This window comes from Antechinus flavipes, chromosome 3 (assembly GCF_016432865.1).
Source record: "Antechinus flavipes isolate AdamAnt ecotype Samford, QLD, Australia chromosome 3, AdamAnt_v2, whole genome shotgun sequence".
In the NCBI taxonomy this organism is placed as follows: Eukaryota; Metazoa; Chordata; class Mammalia; order Dasyuromorphia; family Dasyuridae; genus Antechinus; species Antechinus flavipes.
Genome location: NC_067400.1, coordinates 387,898,258 through 387,925,969, shown reverse-complemented (window position 1 = coordinate 387,925,969; position 27,712 = coordinate 387,898,258). Strand labels below are relative to the sequence as shown.

Below are 27,712 nucleotides of genomic sequence, written 5' to 3'. Positions count from 1 at the left end.
ATTTATTCGTTTTTCTACAGAACTTTTCCAAAAAGCAATAAAATACTAGAATCAGATCAGAGTTTTAAGATATGTTCTTTGTTTCTTATTTTTCTTGAGTGTGCTTCCTTACCACTTAAACATTTAAAGATTCATACTTTGGTCCAGATTTTTTGGGGGGATTGGGGCAGGTAGTTATATCACTGGATATAACTTCTCTATGTGAGTGTTACTAATGCCACTTTTCACTTCAAGTTCTTAGTTTTTCAGTTGTCAGTGAAGATTGATTATGTGCTTACTGTTTTCCAGGCACTAGTCTAAGCCCTGGAGATACAAAGAAAGGCAAAAACAGCCACATCCTCAGGAGCTTAAGTTATGGGGGATGGGGAGAGACAACACCGTGTATTTGACTAAATGCATAAGTGATTTGTGCAGAGTGTAATCTTAAGAGGGGAAAGCACTAGTAGTTGGGGGCACCAAGAAGTGCCCTTTTCCAAAGGTAAGAATTGTTTCCCAGTGAATAGATATAATATCCCAGTTATGGGAGATGGCCGATGTAAAAGCAAAGAGACAAGAGGTGGTGTCTTGTATGAGTGAGTAACAGCAGTGAAACTAACAGACAAAAGTAAAAATATAAGAAGAATGAAAATGACACAGATAAGACCCAGGTTGTGAAGAGCTTAAATATCAAGCAAAGAACTTTTTGTTTGATCTCAGTAGTAATGAGGAGCCTCCAGAATTTGAGGTGGGAAAGGGGAGTTGTCATAAGACCTACACTTCAGGAGAACCATTTTAGGATTGAAGGATGGACTGGAGCCTTGTAAGACTTGGAGGCCATTTAGAAGATTATTGTAGTAATCAAGGCAAGAGGTAATGAGAAAATAAATTAGGGTTGTGACTGTTCAAGGGAAGAGAAGGGGACCTATGGGACAAAACATATGAATAACAAGATTTGGCAGCACATTAGATATCTGGGATGAATGAGAGTGAGGAGTTAAGAATGACAACTGAAGATTAAAAGCCTGGGTGACTGGGATGCTAGTGATATCCTTGATGGTAAAATAGCCAAACATTCCAGTTCTGCTGCAAAGAGCTTAACTCCATTGGGCTGGCCGCGTTGTGCAAATACTAAATGTAAGCTTGCCAAAAAGATTATTTTATGGAGAGTTCACACAGGGCGAGCACTCACAAGGTGGTCAGAAAAAGAGACACAAGGACATTCTCAACATCTCTCTTAAGAACTTTAGAATTGATTGTATGACATGGGAGACACTGCAAAAGCCCACTTGGCTCTCATCAGAGAAGGTGCTGAGCTCTGTGAGCAAAGCAGAAATGAATTAGTTGAGAAGAAGCATGAGATGTGCAGAGTTAGACAATCCACCCCAAATGTTCATAGGGACTGTTTGTGTCCCACCTATGGCAGAGCATTCTAAGTTCATATTGGTTTGATTGGCTATAGTCAAACACACTGTAACCCAACCTGTTACACAGTGATATCATTTTGGTCTTCCTCAAGAATGAACCAAAAAGTTGGACTTTGAGGGAAAAGATTAGAGAGTTTTGTTTTGGATATATTAAATTTGAGATACTTATTGGATATTAATTCTATGTGTTCAGAATGTAGTTGGTAAGGCAAAATTATATCTGAAGCTGGGGATAAATGTATACACCTGGGGAAACATCAGCATTAATGTGATCATTGAACCCGTGGAAACAGATGAGATCATCAGTGTAGTAGGAGGGTGGGAGGGAAGAGGACTAAAGGGTCAAATCAACAAGTATTTATTCAGCACTTACTACAGGCCAGGCACTGCTAAGTCTGGGGATTCAAAGAAAGGTAAAAACAGTCCATGTGTCCAAGGAGCTTAGAGTCTAATGAGAAAAGCTTTGGGATGGGGAGCATAACCAGAGTTAGTGAACATGACATGAATGAAGATCTTGCAAAGAAGATTGAGAAAAGGGATTGTCAGGCAGATGGAAGGAGAACCAAAGGGAGAGAAGTAATCCTGAAAACTGGAAGAGGAAAGTGAAACAGGAAGGGAAGGTGAGCAAGTATTAAATGCAGCTGTTCATGATGAGGACTGAGAGAAGGCCATTAAATTTAACAGTGAAATAATAGCAGTTTTAGTTTAATTAGCCCAAACTTAGGTTTTTAGAAGGCATTGAGAAAAAGGGAAATAGAAGCAAGCAACTAGCACAGAAAGCTTTCTCAAGAAATTTAGCTAGGTAGTATTAGAAGAGATGGAGAATGAAAGCAGTATCTAGTTAGTTTTTGGATAGAGATGTGCTAGACTTAGTGTGAATGGGAAATCTGCAGTGATATGAAACAGGCTTGATTTATTGTATTGTTTATTGTTTGTCTAGATCAGCGATGGGCATACTATAGGCCACTTATGTTTAGTGTAATCTGTAAACTTAAAATGCTTCTTACATTTTAAAGTGCACCAAAATTTTATTTTAAAATAGATCTAGGTATGAAATGAGGCCTCAGCTGAAAGATTATAGGAAGAAAAGGTACTGTGAGAAGCCTGAGATGAAAAGAGAAGATTTGGAACAGTCTCTTCAAGTGGAATAGTAAATTGATTAGCTAGGAGCAACTAGGTGGCACATTGGATAGAATGCTGGGCTTGGGATCAGTAGAACTCATCTTCCTGAGTTCAAATTTGACCCCAAACAGACACTTCTAAAAGTGTGATTCCGGGCAAGTCACTTTAACCCTATTTGCTACAGTTTCCTCATCTATAAAATGAGCTGGGAAGGAATACTTCCCTCTGCTTCTTTGCAGGAAAAAAAAATGGAGAAAAATATTAAATTGTGCTGATTAAGTCTACTACAAATGTTACCTAATCTCAACTGGGGTTTCATTCACTAGTTTCAATCCTATCTGACTCTTTGTGACCCTGTCTAGGATTTTGTTTGCAAAGATACTAGAGCACAATTTAATATTTTTCTCTATTTTTTTTTTTTCCTGTAAAGAGACAGATGGAAGTATTCAAGGTTGGGCTTTTCTTGAAATTTGCAAAAACTGTTTTTTGTTTGATTTTTAATTATATTTTGAATAGAGAAGGGCTGGTCTTGGAGTCGGGCAGACCCCTGGCTTCAAATGTTACCTGTGATCCATGGGTAGTAGTGCTCCAAGAACCTATAAGATTCTGATATGATGACGAAGTTCCAATTGGAAACTCCTAACAGATGAAATCACAGGTTTGGTTAATAGTGACAGGACTATGATTCCTACCCCAACTTGAATTTGTAATAGATATCCATTTAGCTTTTTCTTTTTCTTAAGAGTGCTTTTTACATATTGAAATGGGTTTATTTCTTTGCAGTGTTTGAATGTTACCCAGTTATTACGATACTATGGTCATGGGGCCAATACTCCAATTTCTCCTGATCTCTTTACGTATCTTTGTCCTGCGTTATTGTATCAAATTGACAGCAGACTTTGTATTGAGCATTTTGATGAACTCCTGTTTGAAGATATCAACAAGGATAAAAATGTGTTCTCTACAGATAAGGCAAATATAGGTGCATCAGGTAAGAAAGACTCATGTATGTGTGTATGTAGTGTGTGTATGAGAGAAATCTATTTATTCAACCTAAATAGACACCTATATATTTTTATTGTTTTAAGCAAAGTTTTACATTTGTTTTTTTCTTATTGGGGTCTGTGTGAATTTTGTTTTGGAGAAAGGTAGTCCATGTAACTCTCAACTGGGCCAGAACTTTGTTTAAGTCAAGACATTAAGCATTTATTAAGCACCTACTGTGTATCAGGCACTATACTAAACTCAGAAGGCTCTGCTGTTGTTCATCAGTAATCCCCAAGGAGGGTAGGGAAATGGAATGGAGATGAGAGAGAGTATGTTCAAGTTCAGATTCTGATGCAAAGCTTATTTTAAAAAATCAAGTAACTGATATTGAAGAAGTTTTTTGATAACTAGAGAACTGACTTAAAGACTAAGGGGAAAAAAAGGTTAGGTTAAAAGGGTATTTCTGGACCAAACAGTTTAAAATTGTGAGATCCTTTAGAGGAGTTCAATTGTGGGAATAATTTTTCCTAAATGTCAAATACAAGTATACCCTGCATAAAACTGCAGTGATGAACATTTCCTAATAATACATTATAACTCTGCTCTACTGGAATGTTTTGAAATTCTCCTAATGAAGTCACTTGGCCTAAGATATTAATTTCTCTGAGCTTTCTATAATATTATTTCTCCTAGTATAGCCCAATCAGCTGATTTCCAATTATTTAAGAGGAAATCCAAGGCATTTCCATGGATTCTTTTACTACCAGAATCAGGGCATTTGCTTTGCAGTAGACAGTGCTGGGCCTGGAGTCAGACCTGAGTTCAAATCCAGCCTCACACACTTATTGGCATGACTTTGAACAAGTCACTTAACCCTGTTTGTCTCAATTTCCTCATCTATCAAATGAGATGGAAAAGGAAATAGCAAACTGCTCTAGTATTTATGCCAGAATTTATACAAATTCTTTATAAACAACTCAAAGGTACCTTTTAAGCCTTGAAACACAAACTTTTAAAGTAATGTTTTTATTCTAGAATAAGAACACATGCATAAATAAAATAGAATTTTAAAAGTGTGGCATTCCCAGAGATATAGCGGACAGAGAAGATGAATACCAGTAGAGCTGCTGATCTACAGGGGATCAATCATTAGAAAACAGTAAGACCACAAATTTGGATGGAGGAGCTGAATCGCTAATCCCGTTTGGAGGGTAGGCAGATAGGCACCTTCTTGTTAAGTAAAACTTAGGATCTTATAAAGATCCTAAATGAGATGGAGGGTCAAAAAAGCAGGAATAAAGAAAAGTTTTAATGAATTGATTGTGAATTGTAATCTCGAGTAAGGACTGTGTGCTTTTTCCCCTAGTTCCTAGTACTAGTAAGGAGGATGCGAGGGCAAGTTCCTAGGCTAATGTTTGCAATCAGAGAGAAGCAGCTCAGGAAAAGGAATTGATCTTGATCACAGCAGAAACATGGGGCAAGGCCTTGTGGAGAGTTCTTTCAAAGTTTGTTTAATCATCTAGTTTGTTTTTCTCATTAGATGTAAAAAAAAAAAAGTCTTTTCTCTCTAGTAGGTATCAGCAGTCTTTTCTCCTCTATACTTTCCCCAGCCTTCTTATTTTTAGGAAACCGAATAATTTTTAAAAGTTCTGATTCACTTTTTTGATGTCAGTAATAAATTATGATTTTCTAATTGGCATTTACTATGTAATATTGCCATAGTCCATGCATGCTTATAAAACCTGTTGATTGGTGCTTGAATGGATTTAGTATTAACAGCTACTACACTCTGAAAGTAATTAAAGAAACTGTTCTTGTCCTGAAAACAAATATATTGCTAATAGTGAATATTGATTATTCATTTGCAGGTGCTTATTAGAATTGTCAGAATGAAGCTTGAATTAATTTTGTCCTGATAGATGTTAATAATTGTTAGAGGATGCCCTGCAAGTAATTATTTTTAATGACTGCTGCATCATTAAGAAAGGTTAACTTGTTCTATATAAATCTCCTGTAGTGACACAGCTACTACCTCATTAACTTTGTTCAAAGACTGCTGTAAACTGAGTACACTCTATGCTGCCAATGGAAGCAAATCGTTTGTTTCACAAGATAGGCTCATTTAGTCATAGAGTTGACCCTAGCTTAATTACCAAAGGGGGTTGTGAAAAGGCCGCTAAGCATTTTCTGCCAATTAAAATGCTGAAACAGTGAAGAAAGCTGTCATATTGCACATGCTTTGAACCAAGTTAATTAGAAAGTTTCCACAGATGAGCGCCTCTTTTTAAAAGAATGCATTTTCTCTCTAGATAATGAGAAAGGGAGTTGGTGAATAACTAAGCTTGAAGATCTTTAACGTTTTAAGTGACCTAATTTGCAAAATAAGTGAAGCTAGTCCTAGACATTTAGCACTTTTTAAAAATTACTTCTGGTATTTTGAGTACAAATAAAGAAAACATTGGTTAGTTGAACTCAATCTTTGCATTATTCCTTTGGTAAACTTCTGAAAACAGACCTTTTCTTTGCCACTTACCTACCAAATAAATTAGGATTTAGCCAAGAACTGAACAAAGTAATTTGCTTTTATTTTCTATGATATCTATTTAACAATGTCCAGATGAGTGACAGAATTCAAATAAAAATAATTTAAACTGTGGAAACTAGGAATAGTAATTTAAATGCCATTTGAAAATATTAAGTATATGGAATAATTCTCTTTACCTAATTTTCCTGACTTGTTTATGCAAAACTGCCTTCTTCAGACTCTAAAAGTTTGTCAGAACGATTAAGATTTTCTTCAAAATTGGTCAGTCTTTAAATTTTTTTTTTTGATGTAAGTAGGATCTAATTTAAAATGAATATAAATTTAAATCTTTAGGTCTGCAATGGAGCCAATGTAAATGTGGAACCATTTTAAGAAATGTTTTGTATATGGGGCAGAAAACAAAACAATTGTAATTTGTACTAGAGATCTGGCAAGTCTTATACCAAGTTATAGTAGATGAGTGTTATAATTCTTTATCTTGGAAGTTTAGACTCAGATTGTAGTCTAGCAATTTTTGTGTGTAACTGTAAGGTTGTTGCTCTGTATTAATCTTCAATCTTTATTCTATGTTTCATGTTGTTATTTGTCCGTGGTTCTTAAAGAAAACCAATGACATTTGGAGGGTGATATCTTGACTTGCAAGTGAATTTAATTTTAGTGAGGCAGAGGTGTGCAAGTTAGCACCCTTACTCTCTCCTCCAGAATCATCTGGATCTAGTGGCAAGACATGTCAGGATGACTGGACATCACTCCAGATATAGTAGGAGACATTGATCTTTTTAATCTTTGCTGGATCTCATTTTTATCTGTGACAATACCTATTTAGTGGTTTAAGGCACATAAAGACTGAGGCAAAAGGTGGCCTACTTTGAAAAGAATCAGCTTGGAGAGGAAAGCCCAATTTACTTAGAAAGAATAGTAAATACGTGTTTCTACACATAAATTGCTTACTATACTCAAGACATGTTTTTAAATGGATTATCTAAAAATTCATTATCTTAAAATCTAAATGCATAAGCAATTTCTAATTTTAAAAAGTGACATCTAATAGAGGGCATTACTTATTTTCCTTTATGTAAAATTTTCTTCTAAAAAGTTATTAGTCAATAAAAAGCATTTGTATAAATGCTTTATTGAAGCCCAGTCATATCTACAGGGACAATTAATTATATTTATTGCAACTTTTCTAGTATGTATATTAAGGTAAGTTTTCAAAAATGACAGAAACACAGATATTTATTGCTTATAGCCAATGTCACTTCAGGAAAAAATGAGTTGTCTTTATCTTACAAAGTGTAGGGGTAACAAGGTGGTGCGGTGCTTAAAACACTGGCCCTGGAGTTAAGAAGATCCAAGTTCAAATTCAGCCTCAGACATTTTCTAGCTATGTATTTCTAGGCAAATAAATCACTTAACCCTGAATTGTCTCAAAAAACCAAAACCAAATATACATAGTTTTGCACATACACATTAACCCTACTCCCTGTACTACCATCCCAATAACAATTGTATTTTAAGTTCCTACAAGACAGAAATTGTCTCATATCAACTTTTTATTTCATGTAGTTCCCAGTTCAGAACTTGGTATACCATAGGCATTTGTTTTAGTCTATTTGTTTGTTGTTTGGTTGTTGGGTTTTTTGTTTGTTTGTTTTTCATTTATAAGAGAATACTTCCTATCATTTAATTGAGACCACATACTCAGGGGACAACAAGTATAGTGGACTTGATTCAGGAAGATCTGAATTCAAATCCCACTTTGGATACTGTATGTTATTACCTGTAAGTCATAACCTCTATAAATTTCAATTTTCCTATGTACTGACTGGACTAAAGCTTTTAGGTGGTGAATAAGAGTCTGAAATACCTGAGTTCAGATCCAGCCTTAGTCACCAGTTAGCTCTGTGGCCAAGCACAAGTTATACAGTCTTCCTTGGCTTCTAGTAGTATTAATGTATATCTTCCAGGGTTGTTAAGAAGATGAAATAATGTAATATTTACAAAATGTTATATAAAACCAGATGATATTATTCTTAGTATACTAAGTAATGCAGTGATTCATTTGAGAGTAAAAGGTATTCTCTTTTTTTTTTTTTTTAAACTAATGAGAGATTTAGAAATTGACTTTTACTTTAAAAAAAAGAATATCTGGATCTTTTAAATGGATAGTACTTAAATTTTTTCTTTCTACTATAATCATCATATGTAAAAAGTTAAATGAATTTTCAAAATTCAACTAACATATCCAATTTTGAATGTTAGATAAGAAAAAATTAGGCAAATTTCATTGCTTGCCTAATTTGAAGCTATATTTTATTTGGTAAGGCAACTAGATGGAAAGATTTAAAAATACAATTGGCTGATGTTTGAAGGAATCATTTTGCCACAAAAATGAAACTAATGTCTTGATTGGGGTGGAACCCCCAACCCTTACCACTACTCCCAATCATTTAATTGACTGATGGTTCTGGCATTTTATAAAGACAGACTTAGTTTTATAGATGGCTGAAATAGTTGCCAAGCCACTGCCTCCACATCTGTTACTTTTTCTGACTGCCAACTGAAGTGGGGCATAAATGAGGCCTTTTATAACTCCTTGTTTGGCTTCAAAATAATAACTTTCACATTTCTTCATTACATGAAATGTAACAAAAAAGTATTGAAGATTTTGAGTATTTTTCATTTGTTTTAAGACCATTAATTTACTTAATTTATCAATTGTAACTTTTTCTCAAGTCATTTTCCTTTCTCTCCTGTTTCCCTGTAGAATGAAATGTATGTATGTGGGTGTGTGTACTCTATTTCAGATGAAGGAGGTTAAGGCATCAGCTGTTCTCTTTTCCTTCTGCTATTTGTGTAGACGTCTACTTGTACACCCTTTTTTATGTGAGATAATTTTCCCTAATTGTCCTTTCCCTTCATCTTTTTCTCTTTCCATTTCTCTTAAGATGATTAACATAGTAGAACCAATTCCAGACATTTATCTAATTAGAACTCTTTGCTCTCTAATGTTGGTAGGGGTCAAAGGAAACACATGTATCATCTCTCCATAGTTAAATATTAGCAGTTTATTCTTGTTTAGTCCTTTATTACTCATTCATAATTATATTTTTAATATTTCTTTTAATTTTTTTTTAACTTTAAAGTTTAATACAGTTTGAGTTTTCATCAGGAATTCTTGAAAGTCCTTTACTTCATTAAAAGTTCATTTTCCTCCCTAAGTATTATATTCCATTTTGCTAGTTAAATTATTCTTGGCTATAAGCCCATATTCTTTGCCTTCTGTAATGTCATTTTTTAAATTATCTGCTCTTTTATAGTGGTTGAGTTAATTTCAAATATGACCTTGTTTGCCTCAGTCTCCCCATTTGTAAAATGAGCTGGAGAAAGAAATGGCAAACCATTCCAGTATCTTTGCCAAGAAATCCCCAAATGACATCAAGACCTTAAAAAGGTTTTAAATGATGACATACATAGGTAAAGAGTTGGAAGATTTGGAATAGCTCCATAGTAATTTTAGGAGCTATACATATTTGGGCAAAGCTATTCTATTATAAAAGACAAAACTTGGAAATTTTGTTACTACTTTGTTTATACAGATATCTACTTTATATGTCCCATGATGAAAAAGTCATTGTTGATAAAGTAGACTTGGGGTCAGAGTATCTTGGTTCAAATCCCGGATCTTCTCCTTAAATGCTCCTGTCACTGAGCCACTCTGGATTTCAATTCCTCCTTTGTGTAATGAAGGAATATATGTAGAAAGAAGATGCTCCCCTGGAACCACAGAGCCCTGCTTCTCTTGTTCCTACATTGTTTTGTACCATTGAAATTTGTACCAAATGAAAACATTGCTTCCCTACTTGCTCCTCTGCTTTTATTTCAATAAAGATTAAAGGAATTAGGCCAACTGGCAGGTTGGGGACTACATGACCTAGACACTACATCTACCAAATTTCATAAATGTAAGGATAGTCTATTCTCTTGTTATTCCAGGATGTTAGGTAAGAAAAAAATTAAAATAAACCCAGGGATCCCAGCAGAGAAAACACCTTGCCACAACCCTAGACTTTCAAAACCCAGCTTACACCTGAAGTCCTGCACTCTCAAAATAGAGGATGTATACAAGGAACTCTTGAGTTAGAAAGTCAGAAGTTCTTATTTATCTTCTAATTTGCTCTAGGGAGCTATGTGACCCATAACCCCTATTTTTGTTCATTTCTTGCCATTCACATATTGATATTAGTATATAGATAGGCAGGCTTTGATGGACTCTATACTGTCTTCATGTATGTTAACTGGATTTTCTTTCTGACCCCAACCCCTATCCCCTACTATAAATATTATAAATATTATAAATGATATAATAATCCTCAACATAAGTCTTCCTTTACTCTATTTTCAATGACAGGAAATAAATTCTAGAGTTTCCAGTGTACTAGCACATAAAATAGATTTAATTTCTCATGAAGAAAGATTCATTCACTAAGTATTTTTAATACTATAAAATTTTTAGATGTTCATCGGAATATTCAAATAAATAAATGACTTTTAATTCTATTCGTTGTCAACTAAGTTTTTTTCTTAAATAGCTTTTTTAAATATTATGTTCAACTTCCAATTGGCCTCTTGTTTTGAATTTGATTGAGAATGGGACTGAGGATCTTAATTCAGAGGTAAATTGTTATAAACAAAACTAAAGTTTTATGAACACACTTAGTAAGAATGAAATTATGAGTTGAAATATATATCAATAACTTTATTAACTTTCTTAATTAAATCAATTTAAACTTTGTTTAATGCAGAGATCAATTAGTTCATTTTTCACTGGATTGTTGCCAGTTTTTTTCTAGTTCAACAGTAGAAGGGCTTCTTAGTCAAAAACTCATTTACTTGCTTGGTAAGTAAGAAATATGCCAGCAATTCTCTCACATTTTCAGATATATAATAACTTTTCCAATCTACTACCTGTCTCTTCATTGTTCTCACTAAAATTCACAAATTTATTTCATTATTACTTTTAGAGTATTGCATTAGTTATTTACCAAATATACCTTGTGAGAAGCTTCTCATATTCCTACCATCCTCTAAAGGAGGTACTACAAATTGAAAACCTCAACCTTAGTCTTTTTCAAATGCACTGATGCTTCCCCATATCCTCAATGTAAGGGAGCGTAAGGATACATACTAAGTATCAAAAGTGAATGTTTAAGTATACAACCCTCCATTCTAGTTTCTTAAAGTTTAGTTTCTTGCAATATAATTTTTTAATTCAGAAAACTATTCATTTTTCCAATGATCACTGAAGATAATCATGTGTGTCATAGTTGTGCTTTAAAAAAATCATATAAAGTTTCAGATACATTTTTCAGGTCAGCTCACTGGAACTCAGGTATATATTCTTGAGGAAGATTATGGATGGCCATATTACTGATAGATTCACCAGATATGACTTTGCAAGTACAAGTTTGTTCTTCCATTACAGCTAAGCTAGTTCCTGACTATTCTTTTAATTTCCTGGTTCCACTCCAGTCCTTTGTGCAATTATCTACTTCCCTCTAATCTTTACTGGTTCAGAATAAGTTTTTTTAAAAATTAAGTTCACAATCTGATCTGATAAAGAACAAAGGAAAAATGTGAATTTTAGTCAAATTTCTCAAAAGTCATAAGGAGATTCCAGATTGATCTTCAGTAGTAGTACATTTTAATTTGTAAATTGTTTCTTTACATTAGATGGAAACAAAAGAGAATTATCACCAGTTTTTTTAAAATTTGCATATTTCAATATCTTCACAGAAAATGCTCTGCTGAAGAGTAACATGTTATAAAAATTTTAATCTAAAATGTTATTTGCTAATAAAATCTGACAGTAATGTGAATCCACAAAAGAATCTTATACAAATCCTGTGATAAGAGGAAAGGAAAATTTTACCTGCCCATCATGAGCATAGTCAAGAATTTACAAGAGAAGTTAGATTGGGAAATTTGCTTAAAGTTTTCTCTTCTAGAATATGGATGGAATTAAATTAAGAGCTGAGGTCTCTTTGAGATCTATATTCAATTAACGATAGAAATAGGTAACAAAATGGAAATCTTTAACTGGCCCATGGACTACTGAATAATATAAATATAAATAATAAGTATAAATAATATAAAACTGGATCTAGTTATCAGACATCACAGTCATAGGCATTAATAACAATAAAACTTGAGAGATTTTCAATCAACAATCCTGACCCTTAGAAAAATCAGAATTTTGGAAATGAAAGAAACCTTTAAGGTCATCTAGTCTATCTCTTATTAAATGAATGAGAAAACAAAGACTCTGGCTTTTTCTCCCTCTTTAGCAAAAAAACTACAATGGAATCATGAGATAAAAACAATTAAACTATCTTATATTCTTTAACTTCTTAAGTTAAAAAAAAAACTAAGGATTCAGTATTGGTGTAATTAAGTTGCTATGTCTAAATAGCAACTAAATCAATTTAAAATAGGGAAAGATGAAAATCTATTAGGGAATGAAATAAGCATTTATTAAATGCCTATTATGTTATGCACTTTTCAAATCTTTTCTCACATGATCATCATAACAAAACCCTGGAAGGTGCTATTATTTACCTCCATTTTACAACTGAGAAAACTGAGGCAGAATGTAATTTACCCAGGGTCAAACAACTAGGAAGTGTCTCAGGTTGGATTTGAACTTAGGTCCTCCTGCCTCTAGGCCTATGCTTCATCTACTATGCCATCTAGCTGCCTTTGCCCCAACTAATAACTATTTGAGACAGCCAGATAGTGCAATGGATGGTGCACAGGCCTGGAGTCAGGAGGACCTGAGTTTAAAATGTAGACTCATACATTTAACACTTACTAGTTGTGTGACTTGGGCAAGTCATTTAACCTCAATTGCCTTAAAAAAAAAGCTATTAGTTAATGAGTTTATAATCAACAATGATTAATAATAACTGATTATTAGTTAATTAGCTTATAACACTAAATTTCAGTCTGGACTGTACTATTTATCTCCTAGACAGCCAACTTGAACTAATACCTTACTGACTTATAACTAGAAATGGATGAAATTACATCCAGGAACAACTCCTCACATGTTCTCCCCAGAGATCAGTGCTAGTTGGATAGTCAGAAAGTAACTGAGTCATCATAGAAACCAACTTAGCTAAATACAGTTGAACCTATTCTCTCTTCTTGGCATTCAACTATAAGGTCCTCAGAAGAGCTGTCAGTTGACCAAGCTTCAGTTCTTTTAATTATATAAATTACACAGGTATCACTAGAATGACCAGTTAATTCCTCAACATAGGAAGCTTGTAAAACAAAATTAACTCATTTTACATATGTTCATTCTGCAAAGTAGAATCTATTAATTAGAACTATTACTACTGCAAATGAAATGGAAATATGTAGCACCTGCCATAAATAGGGTTTGATTTATAGAGGAGTGGGTGCCAAGGGAAGAAATAGTCACTAGGGCCAGTCTTCACTAAGAGGGAATGTGTGCCTGTTCCCAGTTCACTATTCTAAGCAGAATTTACCAGGACAACCCACCAGTCCCCATATACCATTATGATGGAGGTTTGACTCATCTTCACAGTGGTTAATAGACAAGTCTTTCCAATCCTAATTTATAAGTGGGATGGAACAAGTACCAAAAAAAAGATCCTCTGCCTTAGGGCTTTTGTTTGACTCCAACTTCACTATAAGTCAGAGATGCATCTTGTGGTTGCTAGAAAAAAATTTACACTTCTTAGGTGGCATTAACAGGAATATAATGTCTAGAACAAGGGAGATAATAGTATATTTCATACTTAAACAGGGACACAAATAAATTGGAGTGTGCTCCATAGAAGGGCAACCAAAATGGTGGAAGAGCTTAAAAAATTATCACATAAGGAATATTTGAAGGGACTGAATGTCTTTATTTTAGAAGGCAGCAGATTGTCTAGGGGATGAGTGTAGATTGGAATGGAGCAAGGTGCCATTAGTTACTATCGATTATTTGAAAAGCTTCAACATGGAAGAGGAATTAGATTTATTCTGCTTAGCTCCTTTGAACAGAATCAGGACTAAAGCGAAGAAGCTCAAGTAGGCAAATGTTAGTCTATTATAAGAAAGGTCTTCCAAGTAAGTGAAATGGCATAATACAATGGGTTGCTCTTTAAGAATACGAATTATCAGTCATGGGAGGTATTCAGCAGAAACAGAATGATTATCTGTCAGGAATGTTGTGAGCACAATTGTTACTTGCAGGAAAAAAATAGAACATCCATTATGACTATCAACCAATGAAACTTTACTGATTGCTCATGAGGTAAATTTGCTAATTGCCTACATATCTTTAAAGCCTTGACATTATATGTTTCTTTCTTCTTATAGCCTGGATTTGTGGTATCATTTCTATCACGGTTATTAGCCTACTATCACTGCTAGGTGTGATCTTGGTTCCCATAATTAACCAAGGATGCTTCAAATTCCTCCTCACATTCCTGGTTGCACTGGCTGTGGGAACAATGAGTGGAGATGCACTTCTTCATCTGCTTCCACATGTAAGAATTTTTAAAAATTAAGTATGATAAACTGTTAAAAACTCCTAAAAATAATTTTATTATGTTTTGCTTACTGGATTATTGCCTAACAGATTCTGGAGCCCAGCTTTAAAAGAAATATTTTTAAGGCTTTTTAATCTGATAAGAGATTAATTAGCCGGATTGCTTCAGAATCAGTAACATATTGAAAACTTTTTGAAGTGGAAAATTGGGAAATTTGAGGTCTTCAGATATGGTCACATTTTATTTATTATTTATTATTTATTTATAAATATATGTTTAGAAAAGAAGGGCCTTTAGAAATTAAATAGCCCAATTCCTTATTTTACAAATGAAAAGATTAAGGCCAAGAAAGATAATGATTTTCCCAATATTAACATAGTCATTGGTAGAGCTGTAGTTTAAGTCCAAGTCTTATAAGTTAGGGTCCAACTTCATTGGCTTTCTATCAGTATGCCCTTACTTCACTAGAAATTAATCACTTTATTGTTGTCATCAGTTTTTTTTTTTTTAAATAAACTTTAGTAAACAAAATTCATGTGTTTCACATAATTAAACTATTTTCCCATTTTAAAGTCATTGGTTTGTTTTACTTTGTCAATATAGAAATAATTTAAGTCAACATTCCCAATTTTGTATACCTTGACTAAAATTTTTCTCATTTCTCATTTTTTAAAGTTACACAATCCTTCATTCTGATGAGGACATTTTATCTTTAATAAAAAGAACTAAAATGTAGCTTATCGATTTCAGATTTATGGGATTTACATATTTTTTATAAGGTTTCTAGAATTCAGTTCAATAAATTTTAGCTGTTTTGAACCCAGGGGATACAAAGACAAAATTAAAACAGTCTCTGCCCTCAATGAGTTTATTTTTCCTAGGGAAGGCATCATAGCTAAACATTTAAGTAAATATTGGCAGATTTGAGAAGAGAAAGAACAATAATACCGGGGCGATTAAGAAAAACTTTGTGTAGAAGATGACATTTGAATTGAACATTGAGAAGCAAGATATTCTAAGAGATAGAAATGAGAAGGGAGGGACTTTCTAATGGGACATAAGGATATGTTCCATTGCGCTCGGATAATTTAAGAACCTCGGATGGCTGTAGATATGTAATTTTAAACATTGTGATAATACAGCTTTCTTAGAAGTGATATATGTTTTTATGTTTCTAAATAAATTGGGCACATACTTTCACTATGCAGACATGACTCATTCCTGCCATCACTTCTTGCTTCTGAAGGTGTTTGCTATAATCTTTATAAGATAAACTTAGTGTCCATGTTTTGTTTAATAGTCTCAAGGACTTGAGAAATTGTAGCTTCCTCCTATGGCAATTCATTAGAAAAAGGAATTTCTTACTTATGAGTACTAGGGATGATAAGGATGATGTTGATTTTTATTTTTAAAAATTTAATCATTGACTAAAATTAATCCCCCATAAAAATGTGCAGTATTTAAATTGATGAGTGATTTTAATTTACCTATGAAGAACAGATCTGCGAATTTTGTAAAACAGCCTGTCATGTTGATCTTTTACAACTTTTAACATAGTTAACTGCTTAGAATAAGAACAGATTATCCGATTATCCATTTTAGATGATTAACTACATAGGCTAAGAAACTGTTGTCTTTTAATCTGTGTTGACCAGTCTCGAACCTAATGATTGTATTCTCTTAATATCTACTCTATCTCATTGCTGAATTACCATGAAATTGTTAAATTGTATTGTTAAATACCCACCTACATATAATATTTTCTTGGATACTTCATAAAACAATTGAAGAAACTGTATTTACCCTCAAATTAGATATTTTAAAAAAACTCTGGAAAAGTTCCATGCACTAAACTAATGTTCTTCAGGAATCTCATTCTACACTGAAAGACAAAACCTGAAAACTAAAAACAGTTCTGTTTAATTGGGATAATGTGTTTTATTTTCAAATATATCTTTATAAATAGTCACAAGGGGGCCACGATCACAGTCATCAACACGGACATGGGCATGGACATGGGCACAGACATCCTCATGGACATGAAACAAAAAATCCAGAGTTTTTGGAAGAATATGATGCAGTATTGAAAGGACTTGTAGCTCTGGGAGGCATTTATCTGCTATTCATCATTGAACACTGTATAAGAATGTTTAAGCATTACAAACAACAAAGGGTATGTATCTTTTAAAATTTTTATTTCAATATGTAAAATAACATCTTAAAATTTTAGTGTATTCTAATAAAAACCCTAGAGCTGTAAGAAGAAGAAAATCTTCCTCTTTTGGTTTTGGGTTTGTTTGTTTTTTCTGTTGTTATTATTTTGATCTATCTTTAATCCCTGTCTTGGTTAAATTCTTAATCAGTCTTATTTACACTGGGGATTCATTCAATTTAAGTAATAGTAAAATGCTGTTCAGTTCATACTTTAAGCATTTCAGTTCAAAATCCATTTGTATTACATAAAATCAAGTTGGTTTAAATGGGTTAGGAAAACCTATAAGTAAATTTATATTCTTTTTTATGGAAATGCAAAAATGTACAATAGATTGAATTCAATCAGAGAAAACCAGGTACCCAGCCCTTTTTTTACATTTCTTCTAAGAAATAGTTTTTTCCCAATTTCTACTAAATTTTACTAATTATTCCACTTCAAGTATTATGTATAAAAGAAAATATTAATCATTGGTTTTTTATTCATCTTCCATATCATAAAATTTTTAATAATAATCTGAATTTTAATAAAGAATAAATATTTTTATCTGGAATCCTTTTTTCACTCTATTTTGAACCTTCTCTCCTCAAAAGGAAGATCTACATTCAAATTGTATCTTTTGACAAATACCAGTTTTGTGTGGAACTGTCAGTGCTCCATGTTCTAAGATCATGATAAATCTTCGTGCTTGGATTTAGTTCTTAAACTGTCATTCTCTTATTGGAAAACACATTCTCAATGGTTTCAAATATAATTTTTTCTGTTTGGTTTTTAAAGTCCATCACAACCTGATCCTAGTCTACCTATTCCTGCCTTATAATTTATCACTCCCTTTCCCACCCTATTGTCTAGACAAATTATTTCATTCTTCCCATATCACCCTTCTGACATCTCTTGTGCCTTTGCAGTGGTTATCCTCTACAAATGGAGTTCACAAGAACCACCCTCTACATGAGACTTTATTTTCAACCACTACTACCAAAAACTAACTTGAAAGTGTCCTAATTATTTCATGTTTATTTTGTATTCTGTTGATTTCCATGATAGAATCTAAGTTCCTTGAACAGGAACTACTTTGATTTTTCTGTTTTGTCAGTACATAGTGTCTGGTGCCTACCTTAGAGTTATAAGGCAGATTAAAAAGTGCTTTGCAAATCCTAAATTACTATATAAATGTTAGATATGCTTAGGAGAAGGACTTTCCCTATTAGAATTTCTTGAAGTCATAATCTCAGACTCCTTTCTTCCCTACTTGCTCACTATCCCTCAAAACAAAAACAAAAAAACTTATCAAATTTGTACATCCATACAAGTCTTCCAGGACTTCTCTAAAACTGCTTAAGAACATTAATTTTAATACAGTAAGAAATAGTAAGTTTGTTGTTTAGACATGCCCTATACCAAGAATGGTGAATATTAAGTTCTTTTTTGTTTCCTGTTTTTAAAAATGGTGTGATCACCCATCATCAGACTTGAAATATGAGAATAATATTGCTCCCTATCTTAAAACAAAAAAACAACAACAAAAAACTTATGAAAGTTGTACATCCATACAAGTCTTCCATGGCTTCTCTAAAACTGCCTGAGTAAGAACATTAATTTTACTCAGTAAGAAATAGTAAATTTGTTGTTGGACATGTTTTACACCAAGAATGGTGAATATTAAGTTCTTTTTAGCTTTCTGTTTTTAAAAATGGTGTGATAACTCCTCAGACTCGAAATGTGAAAGTAATATTTTATTCTACAATTTAATGACTAAATTCTCTATCTTCACTTTTTATATTGTGTATATATATATGTGTGTGTGTGTGTGTGTGTGTGTGTGTGTGTGTGTGTATTCTTTTATATTGTCTCTGAAATCTATAGTCTTTTCTCCATTCCTATTATCTCACCTTAGTCTAGGGGCTCTTATGACTATTTTTATTGCCTAGATTAGTTTGTATTACTTCCCCCTTCTCTTCTCCTTTCCTCCCCAGTTGTCTCGTAAATTGCTGGAGGATTCTTTGATCATATCTCCCTTGTCTTAAAATCTTTAGTATCTAAAGTTTTTAATCCTAAAATTATTACTTCCTAAACAAACTTTAACCTCTTTAGCATTCAAGGCTTTCTTTGAATGTATTTCTCCAAGTATCTTTCCATCATTTTCTCCCACTCCTGCTCTTTAGGATCCCTTTCCTTCAGCCTATTTGCATTAGTTTTATTACTATTTCTTTTGTGAAACCTTACTAGCTTTCCCGACTCAAAAGTATTTCATAAGAGCAAAGTCCATGTCTTACCCTCTTTTATGCCAGTATCTAGTGTAATGATGTGTATGTAGTAGAATTCATAAATTCAAAAACAAATATTAAATGAATTGATAGTTGCACAAAATATAGGTACTTAAATCTAGAAAAGATTTCAGTGGGCCAAGAGTATGTATGAGGTGATGGGAATTTTTAAGTATTTGAATGAGAGCTCTACATAATGAGGGAGATTTGTTTTATTGCTTCAGAGCCAAAAGTATTGGGTGGAACTATTAGGGCTGTGAATTTTGACTCAATTTGAGAAGAAAAAAAATTTTTTATTCATAAGTACAGCTTTCTTAGGCTCAGAGTCTTAAGACTTTATTTTTGTTTTACTTTCAATGTGATTTCTGCTACTGAATGTAATTAAAATATAATTTAAATCTGATTTTAATTTCAGGGAAAACAGAAGTGGTTTATGAAGCAGAAAGCAGAAGAGTCAGCTATTGGAAGGAAACTTTCAGACCATAAATTAAATAATACTCCAGATGCTGACTGGCTTCAGCTCAAACCTCTTGCAGGTAGACTTCAAAACTCTCGTCCTAAAATTCAGTGAAAAATGTTAATTGTAAAAATTTGAATGTTCTACCAAGCTCCTGGGATCTTTATGCTGAGCTTTTTGCCTGAGATTTTAGCTTGGGATTCCTTTGTACAAGAGATATTCTTAGATGTAATTGTGTATATTAAAGTCCAACTTTGTCAAGTGTAATGTCCTTTCAAATTTTTGTATACTTCTCAACCCTCTTTTTCACATAACTATAATTTCTAATTATAACCAAGGATGTCTGTGTTTTGTACCTATTTTTAAAATGTGTATTTTTACATTTATTTATAATTTGTTCTTCCTACTGTTCATTATACCATATTGAACAAATAAACAAAAAGAAATTAAAAAGTTTCATTATGAACATATGTAGTCTAGGAAAACAATTTCTCTATTGCCTATGCCTGAAAATGTCTCTTTGGTGGTGGCTTGTTTCATCTTCCATCCATCTTTCTTCCATCTTGTCAGATATTCCAGAGTTTTTCAAATTGTTTTTTCTTTATGGTATTTGTTGTTGTTATTGTCTTTTTTTTATTTTATTAAAGCTTTTTATTTTCAAAACATCTGCATGGATAATTTTGCAGCTTTGATCCTTGCAAAACTTTGTGTTCTAAATTTCCCCTCCCCTTCCTCCACTCCCTCCTTTAGATAGTAATAATCCAAAATATGTTAAACATGTTAAAATATGTGTTAAATATGTTAAATCCAATATATGTATACATATTTATACAGTTATTTTGCTGTACAAGAAAAATCTGATCAAAAAGAAAAAAAAATGAGAAAGAAAACAAAAGGCAAGCAAACAACAATAAAAAGACTGAAAAAGCTATGTGGTGATTCACACTTAGTTTCCATAGCCCTCTCTCTAGGTATAGATGGCTCTCTTCATCATGAGATCATTGGAACTAATCTGAATCATCTCATTGTCGGAGAGCCACGTCTATCAGAATTGATCATCATATAATCTTGTTGCCATCTCCTGATTCTGCTCATTTCACTCGGCATCAGTTCATATAAATCTCTTCAGGCCTCTCTGAAATTTTTGAAATCTGAAATCATCCTGCTGATCATTCTTATAGAACGATAATATTTTTATTATTGTATAAATTCTTCTCCTAACACTACTTACTTCACTCAGCATTAGGTCATAGAGATTTTCCAAGTTTCTTCTGAGTCTTCTTATGGCATGAAAATATTCCACTACATTAATAAGCCATAATTTGTTTAGCTGTCTCTCATAAAAACATCCTTTTGTTTCTCATTTTTGGCTACTATGAAAATAGCTATGAATGTGTATATTAATTTAATAAAGTTATTCCTACATTTTGTTTTAGCAGAAAACTTTTCTTAATACCTACATGCCCTAGCAGAAAATACATTGCCTAAAAATAGCTAGATTGCTTGTTAACAAAGACTGTATTAAACTTTGACAGTATGGTGCTAATAATGACCATTGTTTTTGATCAGAATGTTGCCTCTCAGAGTTAGCTTAATTTATTTTGTTGTAATCATTGTCTTTTAATTCTGTTTTCTTCATCTTAGATAAGTTCCTAAAGATCTCATTTTATTAGAATTCTTCATATATTCCATTTCTTATAGGGAAACAAAAATTCCATTACATTTATATATTGTAATTTGTTTAGCCATTCCCCAACCTTTAAGGATGTATTTTTGTTTCCAGCCTTTGGTAACAATCAAAGGATCTCTTTTCATAGATATTTGTTTTCCTCTTGATTTTTACATATTATACTTTTTTTTAAATCTTATTTTACAATCTGTGTTTTAGGATAACATTCAGACACCTTCGACCCATACCTTCTTCCATAACTTCTTTTTTCCTGTTATTTTACATCCCAGTCATTTTTATCAGCATTTTTTGATTCTAAAAGATTCTGATAGCTCCAGTTAAAAGTGAGTAATATGGACTAGACGGTAAAGAAAAGTATTGTTCTGTGAATGAACATAGAATCTTTGGAAGTGAAAAGGTACTACTTTAAGAGAGTAAGCCTTCTTCTAGGATATCTTTATCTTGCTAATATATCTGGGTAAACTTTAACAACTTCACATTCGGTGAATTGTTTATAGCCATGTGTATTTTAACTCCAAATATAGGAACTGATGATTCAGTTGTGTCTGAAGATCGACTTAATGAAACTGAACTGACAGATTTGGAAGGCCAACAAGAATCCCCTCCTAAAAACTACCTTTGTATAGAAGAGGAGAAAATTGTGGACCATTCTCACAGTGATGGTGTACATGCCGTTCGTGAGCATGATCTTCATTGTGCAGCACATAACAACCATGAAGAAAGCAAAACTGTGCTGAGGAAGCACAATCATCAATGGCACCACAAACATTCCCATCATTCGCATGGACCCTGTCATTCTGGATCAGATCTAAAGGAAACTGGAATAGCTAACATAGCTTGGATGGTAATCATGGGAGATGGTATCCACAACTTCAGTGATGGCTTAGCAATAGGTAAATTAGTACAGAATTAAGGATTTTTTATTTTTAATTTGTATCTCATAATCCAATCTGTGAAATTCTTTTTTCTTAAGTAGTGACTGAAAATAAGAAGTAGTCTATTATAACCGTGTGTGGAATTTTAGGATTAGGCTCAAAAGGACCTATATTCTAATCCTACTTAAGATTCTTTTTGGCTACGAAATTTTCTTGACTTTGGGCATACTGTAACCTCTCCAAGCACACAGATGGTTGGATGAAATCATTGATTCTTCATCTCTTAGCATATGCATTATTTTTGTGAGATTGTATTTTTTTTCCTTTTCATGAAAGGACCTCATTTCTATTTTGGTTATTTGTATTTAAAATTATGAGTTAAGTGCTAAAATTGAGTGTTGATATATAGCAGTCTCAGGATAAAGTAGAATGCCATTTCAGAGCTGCGGTGAGCCTTAAAAGTAAGCTGATTTAGTATTTTGATAGGTGCTTAGTTTCTAGTTTTGTTGCCTCACAGACAACTGTGACTTCCTTTCAGGGATGTTGTTTGTTGGAGTGTCATCAGAATTGATTAAATGTCCACAGAACATAGTGTCTAAGAAGTACATCCAGTTGCTGGTGTGCTGGGCATTCATTTTGGATCTGGGGAAGGATGAACAATCCATCTAATCTTGTTAATGACAGAATAATAAAATGTCTCTTCTTTTTTCTCCCCCTTTTTTAAAACAGGAGCAGCTTTTAGTGCTGGATTGACTGGAGGCATCAGTACCTCTATTGCAGTTTTTTGTCATGAACTTCCCCATGAATTAGGTAATTTAGCTTCTTTAAAATAAATTCAAAATGTATCTTTCATTGGTTTTGAGTTTGTGTCATAATTATACTAGAAAATCATTTTCCTGGGGATTTGAAATTTGTGATGGCTTTTACTTGTTTTGGAATTCTTTAAAACAGTTAGAGGTCTTGTTGGACAACTGAATGTTTTTGACCTTTTTTCCTTAGGTTGAATGATTCTCTTCCTCTTCCCACCCCTACCCTCTCCAACTTCCAAAAAGGAAGAGTAGAGAAAATTGTACCAGACCAATTATATTTCAGTTTTGAATGGTTTACAGAGTCACTGCTATGGTGACCTCCCTCTCTTAAAGCTAGTGAGGCAGTCTGGGGCACTAGGAAAACACTTTAAATTTGGATTCAGGAGACCTGATTTTGAATTTAGTAATTGGCTTTGTGATTTTGGAAAAATCACTACCATACTAAGCTCAGTTCCTCCTCTCTAAAATAAGACTATCTCTAAGCTGTGTTACAGTTTTAAAACCCTGTGTTTCAATGTTAACTAGCTGTTTCATATGATTTAGTATATTCTAACAGCTTTTGTTTTTTAAAAAATAATTCCCTCCTCTCCTCATATCTGTTTACTTGTACATTTATTTATTTTATTTTTTGACAAGCCCAAGTATGAATTTATTTAGTTGTTTGAGATAACAACACATTCATATTTTAAAAAGTAAGATCAAACAGTAAATTGTGTTCATATCTTTTACTGACCACGTACCAGGATTATAAAAATTTGTTATAAAAGGAAAAATCAGATACATGATTATAATAGCATCAAAATCAACCTCTCAGGACTAAGTTTAAGAGAACAAAATGTCTTAGCATATGTATACTTGGTTAGAGTATCTTTAGTTGCGTTTGATTTTAGATTAAGACTCAAGTCACAGATGACAACCAATCATAAATTAAAAATTCCACTTTAAAACCAGATTTAGGATTGCCATGTGTAAAATATTCCTGTCGAAAATGAAATAACACCAGCAGGATGAGTTCAAAAAGGGCTGGAAAGACATGAACTGATGCTGAGTGAAATGAGCAGGACCAGGAGATCACTATACACTTCAGCATTAGTTGTACATTTAGAAAATCATTAAGGTTTTTTTGCTTTTTTATTTGTTTCAGTTTAGATGTTATATCCAACAGCAGTGCATTCATCCAATTTGGTGTATATTCTCTATTCAGTTAGCTATAAAATTTAAGGTACGATAAATATATACTTTTTTTTAAAACTGAATTTTTTGTTGAACAGTGTAGCTATTTCTCTTTTTTGTTCTAACTCAACTTAATCCATCAACATTATAGATATGAAGCCTCTCCTAATTTTCTATAGCAATAGAAAAACTAAGAAAGCTGATGTATTTCTTTTCCAAACTCCATGTTATTTTCATATGTCATGCTTTATTATTGTTATTATTTGTTATCTTATTTTAAATCTGAATCAGATATTGTTCATGAGGAAATGGTGCTTTTCTTTATGGTTTATTTTGGTGAACTCTTTTACCAAGGTTGTGGAGTTTTTGTTTTTATTTAGTTTTCAAATCAGATTGTAAATTCCGTGTCAGCAGTATTCTTATTTTAGCAACTGAAAAAGATTCATTTATGTGTGGGAATAAAATCTTTTTATTGAAAATTTAAATCTGGATTTGGTAAATTTCTATCAATATCAAATTCAACTCCCTTTGATCTTAAAGTCACAAAATTATGTATTTCTTTGTGACTCTTGAACGTTGCTGCAGCAAAGATTCTTTTCTCCTCTTTCCAACCATAAGTACACATTATTTTTTGTCACCATCTCTGACTTATTCTAGAAGTAGAGGTCTTAGGTAGAAACTTATTCCTCTTATGTATAATAGCTAGGCCTTTTGGTAGATAAAGAAAGAACTTAACCCTACTTGTAAAGGGACATACATACTTACAGACCTTTAAAATAAAATGAGCTATAAAGAAGACCTAGGTTGTATTATTTAATATTGTTGAAAAGATCTGACATTAGTTGAAGGTGTGAAATCAGTAATTGGATCATGAATTATAGTCAAGTCTGGAAGACTACTCCTCAATGTCTAAGGCTAACACCTCTTTACACAAATGTGGAAACTTGATCTGGTCTGGAGAATTTACAGGACTTGATCAAAGTCCCATAGAAAATAAATAGTAGAGATGAGTTTTGAATTCCAGAATTTCCAATATTGCTCACAACTTGCAGTTAATCAGAATATGCTAAGAGTTTTCATTTGTTGTTGGAAAGTAGCAAGTGAATTTTAGTATAGCAGCATTAAAGAGTGGGCAAAAAGTCATGTATGTAAAGCTTGTTTGGGATTGGTTTTGTTTTTGTTTTAAACTACAAGTACAGATAAAGGCATTTTAAGTTTTGTGAAAATGATTAGATATATTCTTTAACAAGAGAAATTCCTGTCCTGTGACTTGTCAGTGGTTCTACCTCCCATCTTTCTAGTGACTGCTGAGCTAATCTCCCATCATGGCACTCCCATCATGGAACCCAGCCTTTCCATGAAAACTCTTAGGGTTTTCTATATCTCTCTCTTACTTTACTTTTTTCCATTTTCCTAATATATGTTAGCAACTGTGGCATTTGAAAGATGAAATGGCTGAGGAAACAAAGGTTTAGTCTTCCAAGCATATTCATTTATTAAGCAATGTATGCCAGGTGCCCATTAAACTGGGAACAAACCTCCTCAGCTTAAACCTGAACGCTGATTACAGGGGGAATACAGATTTTTATATATTAAAAACAATGAATAAGATAAGACCAATTAAAAATATAGCATTAAAATAATCTAATTTCTAATTGGATGAAAGATTAGGGACTTTCCAAGTTGAGAGGGGGAGAATAAACAGGAGTAGTTTTCTGAATGCAGAGAAAAAAGTGTCTTGTTTCCCCAAAAATTGCCTATAAATAATCAAAGGAATGTGGAAACAATAACTGATTAATCAATATGGGGTCAGTGATCAGATCAGACATATTGGTTACCTGAGTTGTACAATTATGAGAAAATTCTTTTCATCATCAGTCTTTGGATCTGCTTGGATTTCTAATCAGCAACCCTTAACCTTTGGTTAAGGGTCTCTAAGAAGCAGAAAGAGATGGTCCAGTTCCCTTGCCATGCAGGTTCAAACAATGAAATAAGGTTTTTTCCTAATTCCTACGGTTGAATAAAGTTTTCTCACAAAACAGAAATTCAACTAGATTACAACTAAATAGAAATTATGATTCAGTCAATTTCCACAGTTAATCACTTTCTGTCTTATTGCTCTCAATTTCCTCACATCTTTTGGCTCAGGCTCTACAGGGGACAAGGACATTGAGAGACAAAATGTCTAGCCTGGGTCCTTGTGAACCAGATTCTCACTGTGGAGAGTAAGTCAACGTACTGTTTCCATAAAGGCAAAAACATAAGGGCCAGGGACTGCTAGTTTGAATATCGCTCTTGGAAATAAAATCTTTCTCAATTTGTTTCCATGTTCAGCTTTTCATTCGGCCTTATCTTATGGTGGAGGCAACTAGGCTTCAAGATATGAGTTCAACTTTGGAACTCTTAGTAGCTGGGCAAATCAGTCACTTAACCTGTCTTCAGTTTCCTCAATTATAAAAGAGATCATAATAGCTCCTACCTCCCAGGGTTGTTGTGAGGATGAAATGAGATAATATTTTAAAAGTATCTAGCACAGTGCCTTGCACATCTTAGATATTTAATACTTGTTTCCTTCTTTCCCCTCTCCCTTTCCTGTTTTTCCCTCCCTGTAAAGAAGGTTCCTATGAAAATTATTATTTTTCTGCATTCAGTAACTTGCTGTAAAAAAAAAAGAGGTACTTGTCATTCCTAGATAGGAATTCGGTTAAAAATACTGTAAGTTATTAAATATAATGACTTTCTACAGTCTTTCTGATATATCTTATTACTTACCAACTGTAGTCAAAATGATACTTATGGAAGTTTAAGAAAATCAAACTGATGCTTGTTGTGATGTAGGGAAAAAAAAATAATTGAATCTTTCATCTTTATAGGTGATTTAACTTAAATGAAAATAATTTTTAAAAGGTCACTGTGTATAATATTTTATCAGCTATGTTTAAAATACCTCTTTTTTTATTATAGCTTTTTATATACAAAACATATTGGTAATTTTTAAAGCAATGACCGTTGCAAAAACTTCTGTTTCAACTTTTCCCCTCCTTCCCTCCACCCCCTCCCCTTAATGGCAGGTAGTCCCATACATGTTAAATATTTTAAAGTATAGGTTAAATACAATATACGTATACATATTTATACAGTTACCTCGTTGCACAAGAAAGATTGGATTTAGAAAGAAGGTAAAAATAACCTGAGAAGAAAAAACAAAAATTTAATCAATCAATAGCAGAAAGAGTAGAAATGTTATATTATGGTCCATACTCATCTCCCAGTATTCTTTCTCTGGGTGTAGCTGGTTCTGTTTATTACAGATCAATTGGAACTGATTTGGATCCTCTCATTGTTGAAGAGAGCCATATCCATCAGAATTGATCATCATGTAGTATTGTTGTTGAAGTATATGATGATCTCCTGGTCCTGTTCATTTCACTCAGCATCAGTTCATGTATGTCTCTCCAAGCCTCTCTGTATTTATCCTGTTGGCATTTCTTATAGAACAATAATATTCCATAACATTTATATACCACAATGTACCCAACCATTCTCCAATTGATGGGCATCCATTCAATTTCTAGTTTCTAGCCACTATGAAAAGGGCTGCCACA

At 33.1% G+C, this 27,712-nt stretch overlaps 1 protein-coding gene across 2 annotated transcripts in view; it reads left to right on the top strand.

The window, feature by feature from the left end:
• The window catches only part of SLC39A10 (solute carrier family 39 member 10), a 143,611-nt gene that overhangs the window by 110,375 nt on the left and 5,524 nt on the right, over window positions 1-27,712 (top strand). For both annotated transcript variants that reach the window (XM_051985975.1, XM_051985974.1), the window contains 6 exons: window positions 3,309-3,516; window positions 14,452-14,621; window positions 16,591-16,797; window positions 19,519-19,639; window positions 21,775-22,143; window positions 22,855-22,935. In XM_051985975.1, the coding sequence (XP_051841935.1) occupies window positions 3,309-3,516; window positions 14,452-14,621; window positions 16,591-16,797; window positions 19,519-19,639; window positions 21,775-22,143; window positions 22,855-22,935 (1,156 nt within the window). The remainder of the gene's footprint in view (window positions 1-3,308; window positions 3,517-14,451; window positions 14,622-16,590; window positions 16,798-19,518; window positions 19,640-21,774; window positions 22,144-22,854; window positions 22,936-27,712) is intronic.